This window comes from Pinus tabuliformis, chromosome 3_1, assembly GCF_031772625.1.
Source record: "Pinus tabuliformis cultivar Carrire ecotype Pingquan chromosome 3_1, CPIR1, whole genome shotgun sequence".
Taxonomy (NCBI): domain Eukaryota; kingdom Viridiplantae; phylum Streptophyta; class Pinopsida; order Pinales; family Pinaceae; genus Pinus; species Pinus tabuliformis.
This window is the reverse complement of record NC_142301.1, coordinates 33,435,535-33,461,628: the sequence shown is the minus strand read 5'-3', so window position 1 is coordinate 33,461,628 and position 26,094 is coordinate 33,435,535. Positions and strand designations below refer to the sequence as shown.

The following is a 26,094-nucleotide window of genomic DNA, read 5'->3' as shown; positions in this document are numbered from 1 at the left end:
AATGACTAAGTGGGTCTTTATTAAAGTGGGGTGAATTAAAAAATAAAAAGTGAGATTTAAATGAGCATTTAATCTCAGCCATTGATCTAAATCTATTTCAACCATTGGATTTAGAGATTACCAAAAAGTCACTTGGGTCACCCAAAAGTCATTTGGAGTTATATTAAGGGAGGAAAAGGAGGAAAAAATAACATTCGATTCAATTCTTTCATGAGCAGATTGGGAGAAGGAGAGCAAGAGAGCAAGAGAGATTTCTGAGCAGGGAGGAGAAGGAGACAGTAGCTTGGAACACATTCCAAGGCAGCAGTTGAACAGATTTGTACAGCTGATTCAGCACACAATGAAAGGCAGATTTTGGCACGATTTTCGAGGAGAGGTTTGCACAAAAATCGAGGAGCAGTTTGCTGGTTTTTCTGCATGCAAAACGAGGGCCATACAACAACATTTAATGCTGAAAGTGGGCACGAAAATCGAGGAGACCGTACAACATTTATTGCTGTCTTGTTCGCTGTAATTTCCAGTTTGCTGTGAAGCATGAGAAAAGAGATAAGTTGTAAATTTGCTTGCTGATTTTTTGCTGAAAATTTCTCACTGTAAAAGGTAATTTTTAGAAATAAAGAAGAGCTCTCAAACTGGTTTTCTCCAAGAGTTGTAGGGGGTTTTTCCAGGGTCACATTGACCAAAAATCTCAGTGTTTAAATGTGTTTTAATGGCTGTTTATTACTGCTGATTTTTATTTCTGCAATTTCCAGCATTCTGTAAAATTTCCAGAATTTGTGTTTTCAGCAAATTTATTTTTTTCAGCTTGTTAAATGTATGGTTATGGGAAATGACATTTAACTATATGGGAGAAATAAGGAGAAACTGAAAACCGGGGTGGGAAAACAAAAAATTTCTACAACTCCTTATGAAATGTGGTATGACCACATTCCTTCAATGAGGCATCTTGGGATTTTTGGTTCCAACTGTTTTGATACCTAAGGAACAAAGAAACAAACTTGGTGCAAGGAGTTGAAAATGTATCTTCTTGGGGTACTTAGATACCTCCAAAGCATAATGTCTCTATGATGAAGTAAATAAGAAGTTTATAATGTTAGGATGTTCTGACACATAGGAAATAGTTAAGTATAACTTGGTCTAGTGTAGAGTTAGGTAAAATGTGTTTCTTTACTATGTATTTTTGTAACTTATAATCCGACGGTTCATTTTCTCCTCGGTATTTTCGACACTTGATCAGTGGCTTAACACCCGATTGGTCCATGATCTCTATTTAAAGAGCATGGAGGGTCATTTGTAGGGTAACCGTTCATGAGAGAAGCTTATGTAAATTTTCATTTTTTATTAATAAATTGCCTGAAGTGGCCGCGTTGGCTCAGGTCGTGGACTGTTTCCCTCTTTGAGGGTTTAACCATGTCAACAATACTGGTGTATTGATCTGTGATTTTTTTGTAAGCAGTGTCTTTTGGTGTTCTGTCTGAGGAACTTACCCTGTAAATTCCTACATGGTATCAGAGCTATTTGAGGGTCGCATTCGTTGGTGATCCAAATCTGAAGCCGGTAGAACTGCATCCGACTGTCGTTTCCTAGATCTATTGTTACTGACTACTTTCGGGTCGAGAGGACTGCTCTATTGTGTTAGGAGCATCTGTTCCAATGAGGAACCCTTTTCGTTTGACGTGAAAAGATTTCCGGTAGCCCTAGCTACGTCATTTCTAAGATCTGGAGGTATACAATTTTTATTTGTAGTTTTTAGTTATTTTCTCTCTGTTTATTTCGGTTTATCTGACTCTTTGTTTTTTTATTATCGGATCTATACCTTTCATTTCTACGTATGCTCTTTGCCCCGCGATTCTGTGCGATCTGGGAAAATCAGAAATAGAAAGGAATGATTTTTCTCATGCGTATGCTCTTTTCCGCCGTGCCTTAGTGTGATCTCGGAAAATCAGAAACATTGAGGAAAATATTTAGTTTCTGGGTAAAACTAACTTCAAGCATAAGGTTTGTTTTTTTTGTATGTCCGTGTTGGGTTTTGCGTTTTGTGTTTTGTAAGCAAAAAAAGAGCTTTCTCAAGTAAGCACGCACCCTAAAGCTTCAGTGACTAAAAAAAACCCCTTCCTCTTTTCCAAAAATTACTAACCTTTTAATCTAGCTCACTTGGTCCAAAGCTACTTTATGAGAATAGAGGTCTTGAGTTCAAGTTTTTTTTTTTGTTGAGCTAATTAGATTAAGTTTGGAAAGGGGGCGGATTTTTTTTATAAATATAACCTAAGTTGCAGGAAACATGGGCAAACGGAAACGGGGAAACCCGTACAGTACGGCCCAAAAATGTGTTTTTGGCTGTACTGGCTCGTTTCTCAAGGAGGAAACATGGCCAGTACGGCTGGAAATGCATTTCTGGGCTATATGTCGGAGTTTCCTCTTGTAACTTGTCTTTTTCTTGTATTTTTTTTTATTTTTTTATTTTTTTCGCTTCTAATTTTTTATTGGGCGACTCAAATATCCTCGACATGCTTCTAGATGTATCAAGGAGTTTTTTGAGTGGGGCAGTAGAATGTTCAAGCCTATGGCCCTAGTGTTGATATGCAGTTAATGGTAATGTTAAATTCTTAAAGTAAAAGTGATATTCTCCTTTATTTTTCATTTTCATCTTTTTATTTAAATTTTTAACATTACCATGAAATGACTCAGGATGTTTGAGAGTGGTTTCGCCCTCATTGGATTTCATATGGAGAGTAGAATTTTAGATCTCACTCAAAATCCAGCAGACTTATCTGTTTTTTAGGATTTCAGGATTGGGGGGATTGCGATGTTTCCATTGGATTTTATCATGTACGGTATGGAACTTGTATTTAATCAAGAGAACCAAGCCCTCTATGCAGGGGAGACTCCCAATAATCAAGAGCATGTAGGATACTAGGGTATGAAACTTGTATTTAATCAGGAATACTAAGGTCGTTCGACTATGTAGGAGGAGACTTCCAATCAAGCACGAGACAAGAAATTAGAAATTTCTCGTGGTTGATTTTGGATATTTCTATTTTCATTATGTGATCATTCATGAGTAAATGTGATGTAAATTTAGAGACTTATAGTCTATGCATTGACGATTGACAATTTTATCATAATGTAATAAATTAGAATGTATCATATATGCTTTATGATTGCACATATTCTTAAATGTTCTAATATATATATATTCACGTTTTCCTGTTTCCAAAATTTGGAGGGATCACGTTTCGCATCCGTGCCCGTTTTGGAAGCTCATACCCGTTTCCCTGTTTCGTGCAACTTAGAATATAACAATTTCATTCATTTCCGCACATTCGTGCACTTCATCGGCATCTTCAACAACTTTTCTTCAAAAAGCCATAACTTCTTCATTCAGAAGCCGTTTTCAGAGCCATTTTTTTTTGAATCAACCTAATTTTTCGAGATCTCTCCATTGGAACACTTAATTTCAGCATATATAGCTTCAGTTTTTGTTAAAATGGAGAGTCCATGCCAAGTTATTCTTGACAACACCAATTACTTCCAATGGTGGTCTTACATTGTGGGTTTACTTGGAAGTGAAGGACTTTACAATATAGCCTGAGGCCAAGAAACCAAACCGAAAGATGAAGATAAGGCAGCCAAATGGGAAAATAGGCAAGATCAAGCACGTGGATTGATAGGGATGTCTATTTTTCTAGACCTTAGATTCCATATTGTAGAATTTGATACTCCTAATGAAGCAATGAAACAGATCACTAAAGTTTTTGGAATTAAATATGAAGTTAGAGCCCATCAACTCGAAAATGAGTTGCTTACATCGAACTCCAATACTTTTTCTTCCATTGAAGATTTTTTGTCCAAGTTTAAGACCCTTAGACTTCTCTTGGAAGGTGTTAAAATGAAGATGGTAACCTTATCTATTCCATTCTTACTAAGTTGGGACCAAACTACTTTCTGTTTGTTTTTGCCTTTCATTCTACAAGAGAAGCCTTCATTTCTCAAGCACAAGACTACAAGTCCCCTTCCTTTGATGCTTTTTGTGATTCTTTAATAAGAGAACAAAAAAAGCTCTTACATTTTGGTCTTCTTAATCTTGGAAACTCTTTTAAGAAAGCCTTAGCCGCCCAGCAGCAACCAAATTCAAAGAATCCTAAGAAGCCATTTCCTAAAAAGAATGGTCCTAAACCAAACAAGGGTCTTAAGCCATTTTAGTCCCAAAATGAAAAATCATTTCAGCAAAATGATAAGGCAAATGGTCAATTCAATGATGTATTATGTGTTCCAAACTTATCTTGCAACCTTCTATATGTATATCAGATAACTCATTCAGGTGAAGGTAAAATCGTTGAATTTTCACGTCACGATGTTGTAATTAAGAACCTAAGAGATCCGAGACAGATTTTAGCTACTGGCATTGCTGATGATTCTACAAGGTTGTATAAGTTTAACAACTTTGGTTTCTCAAATCTTCCCTCAGTATTTGTTGCTCATAATGATGAAGTGAGCAAACCTTGGCATGAACAATTTGGTCACTTAAACTATCATTCCCTTTAGAATCTATGTAAAGAAAATATGGTGACAGGTCTTCCAATGGTATCTTGCAGAGATGGTGTTTGTTTCGAATGTGTACTTGGAAAATATCATCGGGATAGTTTTGAAAAACGTGCCTTTTGGCACGCCTCAGCCCCTTTATAGCTTGTGCGTAGTGATTTATGTGGTCCACTTCCAGTTGCTTCATTCTCTGGCTATAAGTATTTCTTAACTTTCATTGATGATTTCTCCAGACGCACTTGGGTATACTTCTTAAAACTCAAGAGGAAGTATTTAACATGTTCTTGGCCTTTAAGGCCTTTGTTGAAAAACAATCTGGACGTCAAATTCTTAAGCTAAGATCTGATAATGGCGGAGAATATGTTAACAACAAATTCATCAAATTTTGCACTGAGAATGGAATTCAAATGCAACATATTGTTCCATATACTCCACAACAAAATGGTGTAGCTGAAAGGAAGAATCGCACCATTAAAGGAAATGTCTAATTGTATGCTTCAGTCTAAAGGATTTAGTCTTAATTTTTGGGCAGAAGCAATTAACTTTGCAAATTACATAATAAATCACACTCCTACTAAGGTTTTAAATAATATCACTCCAGAAGAAGCATGGAGCTCAATTAAACAAGATGTAAGTCACTTTCGTGTTTCTGGAAGTGAAGCATGGGCCTATATTCCAGATGAGAAACATAAAGCTTTAGAAACTAAGAGTGAAAAATGTATTTTTGTTGGATATTCTGAAAATGTCAAAGGATACAGAGTTATTCCACTTAAGTCCAAAAATGTTATCATTAGAAGAGATGTAAAGTATTCTGAAAATATATCGTCCTTCGAGCCTAGTTCGACGGATATGCTACCTCTCTCTATCCCTTCTACTTCTGAAAATATTTCTTCTTCAGATGATGACAACGAGGATGACAATCCTCCCCCACCTTCTCAGGATCCTCTTTTAGCTCGTCAGCTTCCAAAATGGTTCCGTGCTACTCGGAATGCAGCAGGTGCTCTTGCTGGTGATCCTACATATCATCGACGTACATGTTCTTAGTTCGATAGACCCTCTTCTTTACTAGCTCAGGCTTCAACTAATTATGATCCTGACACCTTTGCAGAAGCTTCAGGCCATCCAAATTGGGACGCAGCTATGAATGAAGAATATCGTTCATTATTGGCAAATGATACATGGGATCTTGTTCCCCTTCCAAAGGGACGAAAACTTGTTAGATGCAAATGGGTTTACAGAACCAAGTATGGACTAGATGGAAAAGTTGATAAACATAAAGCTCGTCTTGTTGCTAAGGGTTTTTCACAAGTTGAAGGCGTTGAATACACTGAAACCTTCTCCCCTGTTGCCAAAATGAACTCTATCCGCCTTGTTCTTTCCCTTGTTGCCTTTTTCAAATGGAAAGTCCATTAGATGGATGTTAAATCTGCCTTCTTGCATGGGGACTTGCATGAAGAAATCTTTATGGAACAACCTACTGGCTTTATACAAACAGACTCTAGCCTTGTATGTTGGCTTAAGAAATCCTTTTATGGTCTCAAGCAAGCCCCTCGGGCTTGGTATGCCAAAATGGATAGCTTTATTTTAGAAATTGGATTTTCTAGATGTCATTCTGACAATACTGTCTACACCAAGAAAGTCGGCAAGTCTCTTATCATTCTTGTTTTTTATGTTGATGATCTTATCCTTACTGGTAGTGATCCCAACCTTATAAACCATGTGAAGTCCAACCTTAAAAAGAAGTTTGAAATGACAGACTCAGGACACTTGCATTATTTTCTTGGTCTTCAAGTCTTGCAATCCAAGGAAGGTATTTCCCTTTCCCAATCCAAGTATGCATGTGATCTTCTACATCATTTTCACATGGAAGACTGTAAGCCAAAATTTCAGTCTGGAGCCAAACTTTCAGTCACTTGTACTTCCCTTGAAGTTGCTGCTACCTTATACTGTCAACTTCTAGGAAAACTTTTGTATCTGACCCATACTCGTCCTGACCTTTCCTTTGCTATTGGCCTTATTGCTCGGTTTATGCAAAACCCACATGAAAGTCATTGGAAAGCAGCAAAAAGAATACTTCGTTATGTTCGAGGTACAGTTCAATTTGAGATTCATTACAGTGCAGAAGCACCTCTATTGGTTGGTTTTACTGATTCTGATTGGGCTGGTGACTCTGATGATCGAGAGTCTACTACAGGTTATGTGTTCACTCTTTGTTCAGGACCTATTACATGGGCTTGCAAGAAACAAAGTGCCATTTCTCCTTCTTCAGCAGAAGTAGAGTATCGTGGTGCTGTAAAAGCTAGTAAGGAAGCCTTGTGGCTTCGTCAGATTCTGTCAGAGTTTGGCTTTCAGCAACAACATTTGACTACAGTTTGGTGTGATAATCAAAGTGCCATTCTACTATGCAAAGATCCAGTCCAACATGAGTGCAACAAACATATTGAATTGCACATGCACTTCATCGGAAAGCTCATTCACGACCACGTTCTTGAAGTGCAATATTGTTCAACAGATGATCAAGTTGCAGACATATTTACAAAGGCTCTCATAGAGGCGAAGTTGACTAAACTTCGATTTATGGTTGGAGTTCAGGAAGTTGTCACTAAGGGGGGATAGACTCTAATGCCTCTTTCCTTCTCCTATTGTGTCATATTTGTACATCCTTCAATCCTATTCCAAGTTGTTCTTAAGGGGGGATGTTAGGATATTCCGACACATAGGAAATAGCTAAGTATAACTTGGTTTAGTGTAGAGTTAGGTAAAGTGTGTTTCTTTACTATGTATTTTTGTAACTTACAATCCGACGGTCACGATATGCAGTGATCCGACGGTTCATTCTCTCCTTGGTATTACCGACACTTGATCCATGACTTAACACTTGATTGGTCCATGATCTCTATTTAAAGAGCATGGAGGGTCATTTGTAGGGTAACCGTTCATGAGAGAAGCTTATGTAAATTTTCATTCTTTTATTAATAAATTGCTTGAAGTGGCCGCATTGGCTCAGGCCGTGCACTGTTTCCCTCTTTGAGGGTTTTAACCACGTCAACAATACTGGTGTATTGATCTGTGATCTTTTTGTGAGCGATGTCCTTTGGTGTCCTGTTTGAGGAACTTATCCTGTAAATTCCTACATATAATATTTAGAGAAATGATCTTTCTTGAATCTTCTAACGCTGACAATGTTGTCAAGTGGAAGCTTGATCACTTGGAAAAATTCGAGCATGCAAAGTCTTTTCAAGAGTTTGATAACGAGATTCCACATCTTGAAGGGGGGTTCCTATATTGGATCAATTTGTGGAATCTCCTTCTGAAGCACTCTTCCCCTCATGAAGCTCCAACCACTGATTAAGAAGACACTTTAAGTGATGTGATTGAGAGAATTGGGAGGCTAAATCTTGATTCAGTCCCATCTCATTGAATTGAGCAGCCTGACCATCTCAAAAATGTTCTCCAGAATCGCTGACAAAGACACTTGAAAGTGTGCGCCTTGTTTAGGTTGGAAAGATTGGGTCAAGAAGCTCTGTTAGAGAGAATGGAGGTGATGTAGACGATTTTGATTCACTTGTTGATATGGATGTTACTTCTGATTGTGAACTAAATTTGTCTACAAATTTCAAACCAACTTCCTTCAAAGAAGACACTTCTCATGATGAATGGAAAGAAGCGATGCAAAAGAATATGATGCTTTGATAAAGGACACTTGGAAGTTGATTGATCCTCCTTTGGGAACCAAACCAATAGGCTGCAAGTGAGTCTTTAAGAACAAGTTTAAAACAGATGGTTCACTTGACAAGCATTAAGCCAAGCTTGTGGAAAATGGTATTGCACAAAAGGAAGGAGTCGATTATGAAGAGACACTTGCCCCCATAGCAAAAAGGGGGTACCATCTGGACACTTTTTGCCTTGGCAGCTCAAAACGGTTGGACAGTCCATGAAATGGATGTAAAAACTGCTTTCTTGAATGGAGATTTGAAAGAGAATGTTTTTGTGCCCCAACCAAAAGGATTTGTTATGAAGGGTCAAGAACACGAAGTATGCAAGCTTGTCAAATCCTCCTTGTATGGCCTCAACAAGCACCACGAGCTTGGTACGAGAAATTTATTGAGCATCTTTTGAAACTCAATTTCAAACATTATGATCTTGTGTTATGAATATAATTCATATACAAATAATAAATGTAAATATAAATATAATAATAATAAGTAATAATTAATTAACTAAGTAATAATAAGTAATGAAAAGGTAGGACATAAGCGTTGGTGAAGAGGTACCTACCTAGGGTATATAAGTAGGCCCTCACCCTCATTGTAATCATCTCATATCAATTCTATATACATCATTCAATATACCATTACTTGTCCTACGATGGATACATACATATTTCAGATCCTCTGAATTCGACTGTTGGCCATTGAAAGTCTTTGTTAACATAGCTGTTGTCACGATCAAGTGTTTCACTATATGGTGGGAGATTCTCCATTTATCGCCAAGCCTTTGACTATTTTCTCCATAACCAATTGATCTAACATGCTGAGACACATTGCATTCTTGGATATACCATGAAGTGGCAATGAAGCCTTAGCTAGGCCACAACATTGGGCTACTATTACAGTGCAAAATAATAGTTCGCGGTCCTTTGAGCAATCCCATGACTAAGATCCTCTAGAGGTGATTTTAATATTAGGTCACGACCATTATCCTATGCTGCCAAAGCCCTACCATGAGTTGCACCATTAAGGGAATATAAACCCCAACTAGAAGCCAAGCCAGTTCTAGTACAAATCGACAACCCTCACACCATAATCTGGCTGCAACCCACGGAATACTCTAGCAGGTCGTCCCCTCTTGAAGCATACGCTAGAATAGATAGATTTCAAGTAAGCACAAAACGGAGAAGCACTAGGCACTATCGCACAAGTTGGGAACCAGATCCAGTTGCCACAAGAAAGGGTTAGATCTAAGTTGATCTCGAGTGTATTTGCCAGATATACCTCACTTCATCTCTATGACCCCAACACATCACCTTCCACATTTAGTCATCCACAATCATCCACAATTTTGTCTTCATGTGGATGAAATCCTAATAGGGTTTGGGACAAGGACTACAAGGAAGGGAGGAGAGTCCTTCTCTACCTCGCTCTATTTTAATTCCTCTCATTCTTTAGAGTAATATTAAAAGTATATCATCCTTCATAGTACCGTAAGGATAAAAAAATTCCTAAAATCACAAAACATGAATTACACATTTTGAAAATAGTACTAAAGCAAAAGGTATGTGCATAGTTGTCAAGCACATGGCCACTATGAGTTGCATCAAGCCCAAAATCATAATGGTTATGAAGTGATATTGACTCTTTACGTTCTCTGATATTGGTCAGTGAACAATATAAAGCATTCCCATCCATGTTTATCATCATCAATTATTTCAATTTGTAAGGTGTCGGGATCAATGGTTCATTGGATGTTGAGTTCAGAGAGTGATATGATGTATGACTGGTTTTCTAGATTGTGTATTGATCTGTGGATTTAGACCCCCCGCCACTTGAGGGTATGGTTGCCAGAACCCTGGGGTTCACCAGCCCAAAATCAAACCTGTTTATTCCCAACCATTTTTTATTCCGCTATAGTCATAACCCTCTATAAAAGTGGTTATTAGTTTATTATGAGGCAATTTTAAGCGTACTGGAGTTTCCATGATTGCTTGCTTAAGTTTCTCGTAATAGTATAGTATGCTACATTTGAAGAAAATCCAGTTGGATGTACACATTCCCAGCAATTTTTTTTTCCATCTTTAGTGGGACTTTTTGGACTTTGTGGTGTTGGAATCTGGCGGAAAAATTTGAGGTGAAATCTTGATTTGTGTTATCTAAACTGGTTTTTTGATTGCATATATGGATTCAGCACCGTGAAACAGAAAAACCCCTAGGTCACTTCAAATGTGTAGGGGTTACCCATCAAGCTTGTGATTTCAATAAATTCCGGCCGGATTTTAGAGAAATTAGACCAGAAAAACCCACCGGAAAAACTTCCAAAAAGTCGCACAAAAGACAACTCGTTATTTATGTACCTCTTTTGGTTGCATGCTTCTGGTAAACATAAGTGCACAAGCATCTGGACTTGTGAAAGCAGGCCTTAAGCTAAGCTGATGCAACTGGGGGTATCAATTCCAGCAAATTTTCCCAGGGCTTACACCTGGCCTGAACTGCGTTGCAAGTATTGGTCTACAATAAACATGAGCACAGGCAGGAGTGTGTCCTAGGTTAAACTTGGACTTCGTTGGGTGCCGTAACATTCTCCTGCTTTTGGTATACCACAAGTGCTGCTTTGTGTCTACTTTTGCTTGTTATCTCCATAGTTGTTGCAAATAATGATCCTGACATAAATCAACTTCATCATCTTTGTTCATATTTAATTATGTGACTTTGTGATGGAACCTCAATAATCACACCCTTTTGGATTTACAAATAAGTCTTACAACATGCGTTCTTTATTAGTAAACGTGCCTTTTGTAAAAGTCTTGTCCAGAAATTGGGCCTCACTATAATTTCAGAGTTGACACTCAAGTTTCTATGAAGAATGGCTGTAATATATGCTTAACTATCTAGATTTTGTAATCTTCTTTGTTTACAGTGATTTTTTTCCCAGGGCTTACACCTGGTCCGAACTGCGTTGCAAGTTTTGGTGTACAACAAACATGAGCACAGGCAGGAGTGTGTCCTAGGTTAAACTTGGACCTCGTTGGGTGCCTTAACATCCTCTTGCTTTTGTAATCTTCTTTTGAACTGGATGTTTACAGTGCTTTTTTTTGAATCATATTAAATCTGATTCCGAATCTGAATGCCTATGGTGACTATGCTCTCAGAATGGGTGAGATGTGTCTCTTGGGGATTTGAACTTTAGTTGGGGGAATATCACCATCCCTACTTAACCATTGATCAAATCAAGGCCCTGCTGATGGCATAATGTTGATTTCAAGAACCAATATTCAAGTATAAATTTGTAAATTTCTTGCTACAGGCACTCATATTTATTAACCGGTTCCTCATACTCCTTTGAAAACTGGCAGATCATAGATTGGAGATGTTTTTCAGCTGACTGTCATCTGAACAGTGAAATCCACGGACCATTGCTAGTAAACAATTCAAATGTTATAATCTCAGTGCTCCTTGAATATCTCTTGCAAGAAATTTTCTGAGAAAAGTGCTCTCCTTCGAGAAAATTTTGCCCTCTTAATAATGCATCAAGAAATCACTCAATGTTTATTGTTCATGGTGTTTGCTACTTTTGTTCTCACTTTTTGCTGTTTTTGTTTTCATCGTGTTTTAATTTTTGATGTCTTGCTAGTTTATATGTTGTCTAAGGTTGGTACAATTCGGGTGTTGTTAGTGGGAGCAGGTTAGGTTTAGATTATAATTATCCTTAATTTTTAAATGGAAATGTAAATGATATATAAAAAAGGTGTAATACTAGAACTGATGAGTGTTAATTTTCTTGAAACTCTGCAACTATTTGGATGAATTTACTGAAAAAATCAAGGCAACTGAAAACTGAAATCAAGTTTAACTTTTACCAAGATACATAGTTTCTCGACATTCAGCATGCAGTGGAAAATACCTGAGATAAAAACACATGCACACACATAAATTTGACACTAGTGTTTTACCCAAGAAACCCAAATGGGAAAACCTACTTTCTTTGTTGTGGGCTTTTTTTATTGATTGTTCTTTGAGCAAATAAATCTTTTACAAATTCAGTATGCTGCTACTGCAGCCAGCAAATAGCCTCTGAGAAATTAATCTCAGCTCCACAATTGCTCTCGGCCTGCTCCTGGATCACTGCTCTCGGCCTTGAGAAGATGATCTCGGCCCTGCCTCTTAATCTCGGCCTGCACACACAATTGTTTCCTGCTGAAACTAGGCTCGGCTTCTACTCTTCGAATTCTAATCTTTTCTCCTCAACCAATGCGCTCTGCCAACAATAAAGAATCATCAATCTGTGCCTTCATCCTTCTCTTGCCTTAATAGATCTTCGATTCATGTAAGGAGGCCAAGTTCGGATTTGTGTTCACACAAATGCAACTAGTTCCTTTTGCCATTAACTGGAGCAAGGCTCAGTTACACTTGTAATAGCTTTTAATTACCTGCCTCGAGTTGCTCCTTGATTTCCTCTAGTCGTGAACTGAGGACTTAAGTTGTCCTCTCTTCACTTGTCTCTGAAGTCTTAACTTGTCCTCTAACTGAACTTGTCACTGCAGTTTTAACTTGTCCTAACTGGACTTGTCTCTGCCACCTCATCCTCTAGTCTAACTGAAGAAGACTCCAATGAACTGAAGCTCCAACACTACGCATGTAGTCTATTGATGACCATTCCAGTGAACTGAAAATCTACTCCTCATACCTAAGTCTATCTCAAGATTTCGCATGCATGCTAGAGAAAGACTAGTCAAAGTCTTTATTGGTGGCTAAAGCACAAGCCAGAAGACCTTCCTTTGCTACATTTTCAGCATAGAGAGGCTCTTTAGTTGGTTATGGAAAGTGTCCAGAACTTTTAAGCTGCTTATGGAAATTGTGTCCAGAATGGCTTAGTTGTTTCAAAGTAGAGCTTTTTTTGGCATCCAGGAAATGTGTTGGAATGTATTTCCAGCTGCTGGGTGTAGAGAAAGACAAGTCAAAGTCTTTATTGGCCAAAGCACAAACCAGAAGACCTTCCTTTGCTACATTTTCAACATAGAGAGGCTCTTTAATTGGTTATGGAAACTGTCCAGAACTTTTAAGCTGCTTATGGAGTCCAGAATGGCTTACGTGTTTCAAAGTAGAGGTTTTTTTGGCATCCAGGAAATGTGTTGGAATGTATTTCCAGCTGCTGGGTTGTCTTGAAACTGGAAATCTGTCCTGATTGATTGGAAATGGTTTATAGGATTCATTGCTTGCCATATAGATATTGTGAACTATCTGCAACCCTTTCCATTGCTCGGTCTGCAGTTAATGCCTATTTGTGAATACAGGAATCTGTTGTTAATGATAAACATCCTAACTGAATAGTGAAAAAATGTCATTTCCTAATACTAAACATTCAGTTGGTGTAAGCAGAAGTTTTGGTTGAAGTGACTGTAACTCAATGACATAATTATAATATAAATGCACATGTGACTTGCACTGAGACCTGTCAGCATAGTGATTTCAGGTGAAACTATTAATAGGAAGGTGTTAAATTCCACACGCTTATCTATAGGGAAATTGGAAGAGGCTAGAGTTTCATCTTTTATTCCACACCTGTGCCAGCCACCTTCAGCATTTGCAGTTTGATTAGATTATACATTTTTTTTTGTATCATGTTCTTTATATGTTCAAGCAACGTATACATATGCAATGGACTGGATGGTATCCAGAACACACTTGCTGATGTCCAGAAATTGGATCTCATTGGTAACATCCACTGCTAAGAAGATGAGAAGGTGGATATGGACGATATCTATATTAATTTCTTTATTAATTTATGCAATGGGCTTTTGTTTCTTATGCGATGTACGTACTCTTAAATAATCTGCACAATACTTCTGAATATGAAATATCATATAGAATTAAGTCACTCGTCTATGGCTCAATATCATATTAACTTCTGAGTATGTCATTTCATGTTTTATGGTTATCTGTGCATTTTTATTCCTTGTTGGCCCTTGAGGCCTTGCAAGCCTGTAGACCAGTAGGATAATGCCTTCCAGATTGTATAGAGCCTTTAAGTTTGGATCCCTTTCATCTATTTTATATATCGAAATGAAAGCAGTAGAGATGTATGCTTTGGTAGATTGCTTTTTTAATACCAAACTGTGATATATTCCTTCATGCCTTCTGTTCTATCATCGTTGTAGTTTTTTTAAAATGAAGATCATGTATAGAAAACATGCATTTCTAACTGCGTGTGTTTTTAATAGTCTCAATGAAATTTATATGTAAAATTGCAGGTTTTATGTGCTGGCAAAGACCTTGCAACGGATCAGACTATTGCGCGGATGGTTAATCTCTTAAGACAATTGCAGCAAACGCTTTCCCCATCAGCTCTTGCTTCTACATGGTCTTCCTTGCAACCTCAGCAACAAATGGCATTGCAGTCAATTTTGTCTTCATAAATGTATTAGTGCCTTATTGAAATTATCTTTGGGCTTGTAGAGATGCATGAATTTCTACTATTGGTTCATTATTGGATTAAGGTTGTTTGACTGGACTACTTAGTTGGGTGTCTTGTTGTTCATTCTTTCATGTAGTCATTCATTTCTAGATGGTTTTCTGTAAGGCAGCTATGTATTTTTTCAATGTGAAGAGTTTTGCCCATCGATCCATGTGGCCCATGGGGTCAAATGGGTTTTCCATAGTTTTAATTATTGTATTATATTCTGCTATTTAGCAGAGAAATGTAGATGTCTCTGATGTGTGGCAATGTCAAAGTGCAGTGTGAAAGATTTTGCGAACTCATGAATCTGTATTTTTGTCATGTATCTTTAGCTGGATACAGAAAGCGGGTTGAATGCAGGAGGAAAAATGACGTTGTGAAATGGCATAAGCTTCCTTGTTTATGCCATTGTAGTGCACGGGCACTATTTATTCGTAAGAATTATTCAAATCCATTTCTGGGCCTATTTTTTTCGTAGTACTTGGATTTATTTATAAAAGCAAGGCTTGATGGCTTGTTTCTATTGTCCATTCCCCCTGAAAGTTCAATAATGTATCTTCAAATGTAAGTGGAGATATTTAATTCGCCTGGCCATTGGGTTTTAGGATATAAATACGAAATTATCGGATCATATTTTGTGATTGTAAATTAATACTATTGCTCATGGTTGGAAATATCGGATGGTTCTTTGGGTTTCTTTCATTTTACATCTGTATAACAATACCTTGGATTATTTTTCTATTTCTGGGCGGTTTTACTATCTTTCGGAAACAGATTTCATCTGTTGATTGTTATGGAATGACCATCCTATGCAACACAAAACAGTTGGCCGGAACACTTTCTTTAAAGTCTTTTATTTACAATTTATACACTTTGAATTCTTTTATTTTCAATTTATACACGTTGAATACTTTTATTTGCAATTAATACACTTTGAAGTATATAATTTACAATATATATTGACTGCAGTATATACACAATTGTTTAATACTATGGTGGTACTATATAAAGGTGTGGTAGCACTATTTGGTGGTATATAAAGGCTATCTAGTTGCTATTTTGAATTCGTGAATATTTTAACCGAAAATTTAATACATTATGGCTCTTGGATTGAGAAGGAAATTTGAAACAGCTTCTTGCAACGAAAAATAATTCAAATAAACCAACGAGGCCTTACTAGATGAGCAACCCTTCTAAAAAGTGCAGCAGCACCAGCAATTTGCACGTGTGATTTCCTTCAAACCGCTGAGCGCTGAAATTGTTTTAATCAAAGCCTTTCAACAAGATAATACATCACCACATGCATGGTGGTGTAAATAAACTCCAGCTTTTCAAATAGGCCTCGCTCGATTCAGAAAGGGACGGTGATCGGAAGTTTTCTTCCTGTTCTCTTTAATTAACGGGTTCCAATGTTATCAAAGAAATTAGTTTGCTTTACGATCGTTTATTGAGTTTTCAAATCTTTGGAGATAAGTTCTTCAAGCATTTTTCGAAAATGAGAAACAATGTGCGATTAGAAACAATTAATTTCGTTGACCAGAAAGTGTAACATAGTGAGCTGGTATCAGAATTGGTTCAACTTGTACGAGCATGCAGATAAGGGTTCTGAGAAATGAAATTTCCTTAGCGCATTGTAAAGCGAGGATAAAAAGTATGACTGTCTTTGAATTTGTAGTATTTTCTGGGTTCTGTAAAAAATGTTTAATGGGACACTCAAATGCGATGTTTAACTTCCATTTGAACTGTAAAATATTTTCTTGGCGGAAAGCAAATTTAGAGGCAGCTAAATGCTGAAGTTTAATAAAAATTGATTTACAAGTGAAATATTGTAATTTCTATTTATAATTAAGAAACATAACTAAGGAGCAATCCATGTCCAACACTAAGGAGATATCCAATCTGTTGAATTGAATTAAAATTTTATTTCGAGTTTTTTACGTGTAACGAAAACAGTTCTGACAGCGTACAAATGCCAAATAAGATATTAGAACCTGTTGAGATTTTAACACAATTTTCTGAAATTTCAAGTGAAACAAAAAATTAGCTATTTTTGGTTAACAGGTTTTTATTTTTTTGATATTTAAATTTCAAAAGTTTCATGTCAAAACTTTGAAAAGCTTTTTAAATGTGGTGTAGGTAATTTTCTACGTTCATCAGACTTAGAATTTCCCTTCATTGTGGGAAGTGAAAAGTCTTCTCGACAATTTTTAATTATTGGAGTAGTACAATTGATCTGAAGTCTGATGAATCGTCGAAGATCAACTTTGCTAAAAGTTCAAAATTCACTCCACCAAAAGTTTAAACTTAACTTCTTAAAGTTCAACATGTGATTATTGAAAAATATAGTGGATGAAATGAAAAGTTTACAATGTGTGTTGCCGATTGATTGGAGAAGGAATGACACCTTGAAGTTGAAGGTTTAAAAACAATTTGGCTAATATTTTTTCTATGTCAATGGAATTGTTGTGGGGTTATTCTCAAGCTTTCCATGGAGTTTATACAGCGCTTTTACTTTCTTGTCTTTATTAGAGCTATTTAAATTGCTACTAAGGGTTCTCTCTCACTCAGTTTTAAGTTATTGTGGAGTGAATATTGGCATTCAAAGATCACTCAGTATAAAATTCCTCTACTAATTGCTGCTAATTAATGTAATGACAAATGTGCTAATAAATGTTTTTGCATGTCAACGCTGTATATCCTATCAAATGAATGCAATTTCATAGTTCAAAAACTTTTTCAATCTACTGTGTAAAAAGGTGATCATCATTAAAATTTGAATAAAAAATTTATTTAGTCGTCTGCTGTGTATTTGTTTGCTTTTGATGAGTATTTGTCTTTTGTAGTAGCAGTAATCATAATTCCAAAATTTGGCCTTATATTAGGATATTAGGAGAAGTGCCCAATGTTGGCTGTCAATTGTTGGTCACTTCTCTGTCAGTGAAAGGGCCTGGGCTCTGGGATATCATAATAATGGAGAATTTCAAAGGTCTCTGCTTTGTAAAAGCCTAGTGGGGTGATATTGTGATATGATGGACAACTTCTATGGGCACATCTTGTTGTTTGTTGACGAAGTCAAGAGTGTGAAGGCCATACACCAAAATTTGGCATTATATTGAGATATTCGAAAGACCAGAAAAACACACTAAAATTCATTGCAAAACCAAGTTCTTTTTGATCAGTGGAAAACTTTCTATTAGATGATGATAATTTTTTGTCTATTGATGGACTTAACTTCAGAGTATCAGAATATCAAGGAATTTCAAGGCTTATCAAAAGTCTTGGTATGATGATATGTTGAGAACTTTTAAGCCTTTAGCTTTTAGGTGTTATGGCTAGGCATTACTACGACGAAGGGTTGTTAGATATTAGGATATCAAAGGTCAACACTTTTTACCCAAACGATCGATAGGTGATAATTTGAGGGCCTTAAGCCTTCAAGTGCTATACTTCAGCAGCTTTGTTAGTAGGGGCTTATTAGGTACCAAGAGATTGGAAAAATTTGAAGTCTACTTTTATGATAAAACATTGATATAGCAATATGTTGAGGGCCTTTGCCATTTGGTGCTATGCTTTCACACCTTTGTGACAAGTAGTTATAAGATATGAGAATATCAAAGAATTTGTAGAGAATGCCTTACATACAAAATTTTGATATGTCGAGGGTTTGGTAGATGGATCATTAACAAATGACCAATCTTGCATTATGTTGACTGATGAGCATGACGTAGAAACATTGGTTTGCCAAAGATTTTATGTTATAAATAAATTTGAGGTTTTTTGGATAATTTTCAAACATTCATCTCAAACCTCCTTTCATGCCATAGAACTAGTCCTTGCCATAGATCTTCCTCACACTTCTAATTATGCACCTCTGCTCCTCGAGACGTTGCTACGTTCCTCACATCTTAGATTACATATCTTCTTAGCATTGCCTTAAACTGATACACTTCACCAATTGTATTGTTTATACATATTTTGGTCTAAACCTCTAAGTTGACTTGATATGTGCTCCCCTCGACTTTGCTAGGCTAACTTAGGACCTTGGCTTAGTCGACATGTTAAAAGGGAATCCCCTTAAATTTTGACATTAATGACAACATTACAACAAGGAATCGCTAGGAAAGTTAAAATCTTGACAAAATGACTTGAATCATTTTAAAGAGAAAAGGGTGATGGAGGATAAAAGATCAATGCCTCAACTTGGCAATATATTTTTGGAGGCATTTAGAGTCAAGGAGCAACACAATTGGAGAGAAATGAGATGGATGTGGCATCAAGAACCAACGAGACTAGTTTGTGCCCCGTAGGCCTCCAACTCTAGTGTCCTTCAATCTCCAAAGATGAGCTTGATGAGAGGTTCAAAGAGGCTTGGAGCATATTTAGCCTCAAGGATTAGGTTTGGATAACTCGTGCTCTAGAGGTTTGGACTAGATGCCTTATTATATTTAATGATACGTGAGGGAACTTAACTTAGGTCACCACAAGAGAACTAACAAAGAAACTTGTTAACAAAGAAGAAAAAGATAAAAATGCAAGCAAAACCATGGTCAATATTCAATAACCCTTACCCCATCATTGTTGAACAAGACTAGAAAAAAAAACTCAAATTGAACCATCAAATTTCACCAATAGTCATTCATGAAAATAAGTCTATCCACATCAAGAAGGCCTTCACAATAAGATTTGTCAATATCCATCAAGAAAAGATAACTATCCACTCAACAAAATCTTCCAAGAGATTGCTCTACTTATTCCTCCAAAGCGAAAATTAAGAAACAAAAGAATTTTTTAGACTCGCTAAAGGATTTCTCCCCCAAACCATCCATGAGAAAAATGAGAGGAAACACACCTCGATTTAGAGGGGAGGTGCTCAACTTTATTTAAATTGAAATATTATTTTCTAGGCTAAAAGCTCCTAATATAGCCTATCGAGGGTGTTGTTCCTCAAGTTGTTTATTTAATGCCAAGGCAATCTATGGAAAACAATATCCTCATTGCTCTAGTCTAACTAAAAGTATCTAGTAGCTAGAAGAGATAATCTGCAAATTTTAAAATATTTATGAAATGAATTCCCTCAAATAAATTAATGATTTGACAATTCTTGAAGACAAGGCTCATCATCATCAACTATTTTTAAGAATAAAGCATAGAATCAAACTATTTTATATGATCATGGATTAAATTAGAAAAATTTCATTCAATTCAACCACTGTATGAAAAAATAAAATAAAAAAAGCAACATATAACAAAATAAGATGAAAAGTTTCTTAATGAAATATCTATTCATAAAAGATAATTTTCAAGAAAAAATATTAAAAAAAAATTGAACCCCTCTCTTTCTCTCTATATATATTATATTAAAAAAGATTTTATAATCTATCATTGTTTCAAAGTAATATGAAGTTAACATAAAGAAATGAAATGCGGATAATATAATTTAATAAAATACATAGTCAACACGTGAACAAAATAAAACTATCGTATTCAAGCTCTGAATAAATACAAAAGTACGTTTCATGTAGATAAAGTCTTAATGGAGTTTTGAAACTATAAAGTTTGAAATCTTAAAAGTAAGTGACAAAGCAACAAAATCTTCGTTAGAAATCATTAGAAATCAATAATTAAATAAAATTAAAATAAATCATTGGAAATCAATAATTAAATACCTTAGGAAACTCGTTTGAAATGCAAACCTCGTAAATGCATAAATACGATAATATAGGGCAAGAAGTTGACGATGAAAAGGAAAATTAGGCAAAATGAGCTATTTGGAATTTTAAAACATGTTAAAACCAAGGTTCGAAATGCATATTTATAATTTCCTGATTTCAATATGGCTTGATGATTTTAGTAGAATTAGGAAAACTAATATCTGATTTGTATTTAAATATATTACTTTGTTGTTTTACAAAGATAATCATTTACAAGAAATGATTAAAAGTTGTAATGGGACGTTAAAATAAGTAAATCAATAGAGCATATATATATGGTTAACTCATATAGCATTTTATTTAATATTTTTAAATGTTTTAACTCAATAGTTAATATTTAGAAGTAACTAAATCCCGCACAGATTATAAATGCTTCACAAAATTATGATTCTACTTCATAATTAAGTGAAAGGAATTTACGAAAAATTAAGTTACTTGGCACTTTTGATGTTTTTTTTTGGGGAAATGCTAAAAGGAATTAATTGAAATTAGATAGAATCAAATAAAAATAAACATAATTCATTTAGAAAACATTGTAAATTAAATCATGGTAATTATTATGCATGAATAGGTAAAAAGATTCTACAGGTAGATTTCTTAGGGGTAGAATTGTTAGAACCAATTGACCACCCATCAATCCATCCATATCAACTTGTGGTGCGGTAAGAGCCACACCATCTGCAGGCAGAATTACCATAGGAAACTGAGGTCTTATTTTGGTTACATAAGTAAAAAAAAAAATCTAAAAAAGAAGAAGGAGAAGAAATAATAGATATCTTTGTTGGACATTGCATAAAATAATCAGGGAAATTTTAAGAACCCCCCCTAAATTTATAAATATAATAAATGGGCGAATCTCCATGGTATATAGGAAAAATGGAAGGCGATTTGATCAATAATATAATATGTATATATAATTTTTTGGCGAATCTCTCACCAGGCATGGCGAATATTTTACTCATTTATAAAATCTTGTAAGATCTTGGCGAGTCTTTCACTAAATAATAAAACTTTGTAAAGTCCTAGTGAATCTTAGCATAGGCTACATGCTGGTTTAATTCCCCCATTTAAATAGGCTACATTCCACGTGAATACCATGGGTCAATACCATGTGCCATTTTGGTGAATACCATGGGTCAATACCATGTGCCATTTTTATTTTTATTAATTCTAATATTAGGGTTAATAATGGTTTTTTGCATGGTATTAATAACGATCTAGTCCATGGTATTTGTCCCATAGTATTTTGGCCATAGGTTTCACCTAAATATAACCCATTTTTTGAGTGTTCGTAAATATAAGGTGACTTATGGAGTAAATATAAAAAAATGTTTTATTTGTTTACCATACCTCTCGTTTATTTATATTTTTATTAATTTACCATACCTCTTTTACAAATATGGTATTTGGCCCATAGGATTCACTTAAATAAAACCTCTTTCTTGAGCCTTCATAAATAGAACGAGGGTTATGGACTAAATATAAAAAGAGGTTTTATTTATTTACGATACGTCTAGTTTATTTATATTTTTATTTATTTACCATACCTTTTGACTAAGTATAAAAAGACCTTTTATTTATTTACCATACCTCCACTTTACTTATATTTTTATTTGTTTACACCCTTACACGTATATAAGGTGACTTATGGATTAAATATAAAAAATGTTTTATTTATTTACCATACCTCTAATTTATTTATATTTTTATTAATTTACCATACCTCTTTTATAAATATGGTATTTGGCCCATAGGATTCACTTAAATAAAACCTATTCTTGAAAATGGGCGAATGGATTTACTTAAATAAAACCTATTTTTGAAAATGGGCGAATGGAAGGTTGCAAGTCCTAATTTCAAGGGCTAAATTTACCTTTTTTACCCTCTCCCTTAAAATAAGGTGGGCTATTTGAGGTGATTTGTAAAAATGTACTATGATACAAAATATTCGCCCACTAAAAATTTAAAACCCCTTAATTTCGCCAAAGGGCGAACATTCGCCCCTAAAATTATCCTTGAAAATAATGTTCCCCATGTGTTTCATGATATGGACTAACTGCTTCTCCTGGATCCTTATCTCTGGCGATGCAATTGTTGACTAACACATGGAAGTTTTAGTTTAACAACAATTGTGATTCTCTACAAGTCATATTAGAGCGTAGGTCATGAGTTCGATACACACCTTACTCACGCTACAGGGGTGATTATTGGACATTGGATAAACCATCGCTCCCCACATGTTTTGTGACATGGACTAATTTCCTCTCTTGGATCTTTATGTTTGGCAATGCAATCATTGACTAACACTTGTGAGCTTTGGTCTAACACCAACATGACTCCCAAAAATGTCAACCCCATAACAAGAAATCATACTTTACTCTTATCAAACAAAAGAAGAATGAACAAGTGAAAATCTAGAAATACCAATCATTGATAATTCATACACGAGCCAATATACTCTATTTCATCAATAGAGTATGTGCAAAGCAACATGGATGATAAGAATAAGAGAGAACAAGAGGAACGAGGGGAACAATAACAGTCACAAAAATGTTGAAGAAGAGTTTGGATTTCCTATTCTAGATCCAATAACAAATGTTAACGTGAAAAAAATTTCGTCATGGCTAGACATCAAATCTGTCGAGGTTATGGTGTGGAATGTGAACCATCACAAGGAGTCTAAGAGACTTTGTAAGACAAATCCAACAATAATGAAAATTGTATTTGTTTTTATATCATCTTAATGGAAATTCATTCACGCTTATCTTTAATTCTAGATTGCACAATTTGATTATGGTTTTAGAGCTTGACCGATCAAATTTACGCCCTACTAAGGCCTGACATTCCCTCAGCCTTGACCTGAATCATTTCTCTACATCTGACATTTTCTATGTTATTTCTATGCTTGTTTCCTAATTCATAAACCCTCACATACCTGAATGCTTGTTTCATTTCTCTGTATACTGGATTGATATCTCTATCTCTCTCTCTCTCTTTGCATGGAAGAAACCTTAATCTCTCATTTCACATGGACTTAGCCTTCGTCATTAGCTTTGTTGCTCTAGCCATAGAATGATTCTTGTTACATACCATGCCCCCATTTTAATCATTTGGAAAGATACAATAGGCTCTCTTATACCTCTCCTACTTATGGTCTTTCTCATCTCATCACATACAAGACTACCAATTGCGCAAGCTAGTCTTCTTAGACTGGCTAGAGGAGCAAGGGACTCAATGTAGAATGAATGGGAGAAAGCACATTGGAAATCCTATCATAGTTGCATGCATAGTGCATGATTTTTGAACCTTTTATATGGCCGTGATGTCATGGGAAAGTGTGATCCTTTCTATCTCTATGTTGTGATGTGATATACATAACAAAACACCCTTTGCTTTATTGATTTGCATTGAGAGGAATTTTCCAAAATCTCTCTTAATGATTTATGGTCATTGATATCTGTCCATTACCTCTTCTTGTCTTCCAATCCTGGTTACTTGTGACAAGTGTTGCATAACTTAATAGCATAAAGAGCATTATGCTTTGGATTTTATTGGGTTTCTACAACACCCAATTGATCCAATGGTTTTCAACAAGGGAATATTGGCATATTCATGTATTATGTTAAGGTTGTGAATTGATATGTTAGTGTGGTATTAGTAACTTATCCAACGCAGGCATATTAGCAACTGCTCCAACACTTGCACCCACCAAGTATAAGCAATCCATTGCAAAATTGGGAGAGCTTATGGACATACTATTTCTTTGCAGTGTGTATTAAATAAATCATTGGCCAAATATAGATATGTTTTGATTTGTTTTTGCTTTTTGTTTTTGTTTTTTTTTTAAGTTTCTTCCATTATGATAATATACCAAGAAGCATTTGTTCACTTCCATTCCTAAGATATCTAGGTTACTTTTGCTTGAAATTTGATGCACAAGGGATTTGGAAAGCTTCTAGCCATGGGATGGAAGAAAAATGTGCCATCTTCAACAAACTTTGAAAAGATTATAATGAATTTATGTTCCTTGCAAGCCCAGTGTATTTTGACTATAAGGATGAGTGGGCTTACTAAGCCATAAGGAACAACTATCTTGGAAAGAAACAAGAGAATAATGGTAACATGAAAATAGTATTTTTTCTAAGCTTCCTAGTTAAATTAATTTGTAAAAGGGTGCATTCGGTAAAAGCCAACACCCTCATATAGTTTTCCACATGGAGAATCATAGGTTTTGATCATCCTTGTGAGCAATGTAGAAATATCTTGTCCTTTCATAGTGAGAATGTATGCAGGTGTTAAGCCATGGATATATATCCATTAATATCGTAGTTATGATTATTCTCTTGATGCCCAAAAACTTAAGTAGTTTCCAACTACTCTTAAAGATGAAACTTCACGATGGTTTATGGGATTAATGCTAAAACTTTGGATAATATGTATTAAATATTTCTTGTAAAAAACAAAATTTACTGTGTAAACCAAGATTTGTGAGAGGAAGTATTTAAATTGTCACAAAAAGAGGATGTCACTCTTGAAGATTATTTAAAAAGATTTCATCATAGTGTTAAGAGGGATGAAGAACATGATTCTTGTTTATAAAGTAAATGAAATGATATATAGGTTTATAGCCAAAACAAAAACATATTGAAACTTGGCTTCTATTAATAAATGGAAATTGCTAAAACTGTATCCATGTATAATGAAAACAAACTAGCTCAAATGGTGGTAGGTTATCCCTGAGAAGAGATGTGATGGCTACGCACTGTTGTCAAGCCATATTTTAGTGAGGCTCATATGCCTTTTTATTATAAAGAAGCAATGGGAAACCTTAAACATAAAAAAAACCTAACCTTAGGAGATAAAGCACCAAAGGCTTGTGGGCCTGATGGGGTAAGTTCGAACATCAACTTCTTTGGGTCATAACTTTGGCATTTGATCTCTATTTGGTGCACATGATAGCCCATTGGAAAGGTCTATATGAGAAGTAAATTTTACGATTTCTTAAAAATTATATGACCTTCATTTACGTATTTCCCCAAAAAATGTTGTTTAGGGCCTCAGGCATCTCCAAAATTTCAGGACCTAAAAACATTAGAAAAACTACCAATTAGAAAATTGTTTTATGATCTAGTGGAATAGGTGGGTGACCATAAATATCCACCTTGATCAGTCCTCCCCCCTTAGGAAGCAATGGTCTCCATTTCCTTGACTTCCTCCATGAGATGGGGAAAATTTTACTGAACTTGGCCCATAATGAGCCACTTTCCTTGGTGCAAAAGCTGGCCTGCTTTGATAACCCAATACAACTGGATCCTTTGTTTGTGAGAAATCTTAATATATGTGTCCACGATTTGATCAATTGTGGCCTATTCAATGCAATCTAGGTTTAGATCTATCGATGTTAGACTCTGAAAAGATTATAATGAATCTGTGTTAGGTCCCTATAATACTAGTGATTACCCCATTACTATTATAGTTGTATCCCTTATTAATATTGTTGTGCCCCTATTGTCCCCATATTGTTATTACTGTGCCCCATAGAATCCCTCTATTGTTATTTTTGTGGCTTTATATTATTATTGTTAGGTCGGCTGGGTTATATTGTGACCCCTTAGACTCCTATATATAGAAAGGAGGTTTTGTCATTTGAATCATCCAAGAATTTTTCATT

At 35.5% G+C, this 26,094-nt stretch overlaps 1 protein-coding gene across 1 annotated transcript in view; it reads left to right on the top strand.

Moving 5' to 3' along the window:
- LOC149185627 (uncharacterized) overlaps positions 1-15,242 on the top strand; it is a 62,655-nt gene extending 47,413 nt beyond the window's left edge. Inside the window, exon 20 of the mRNA XM_089410741.1 lies at positions 14,507-15,242. Within this exon, the coding sequence (XP_089266867.1) occupies positions 14,507-14,671 (165 nt within the window). The 3' untranslated portion in view covers positions 14,672-15,242. The remainder of the gene's footprint in view (positions 1-14,506) is intronic.
- Positions 15,243-26,094: the final 10,852 nt, after the last annotated feature.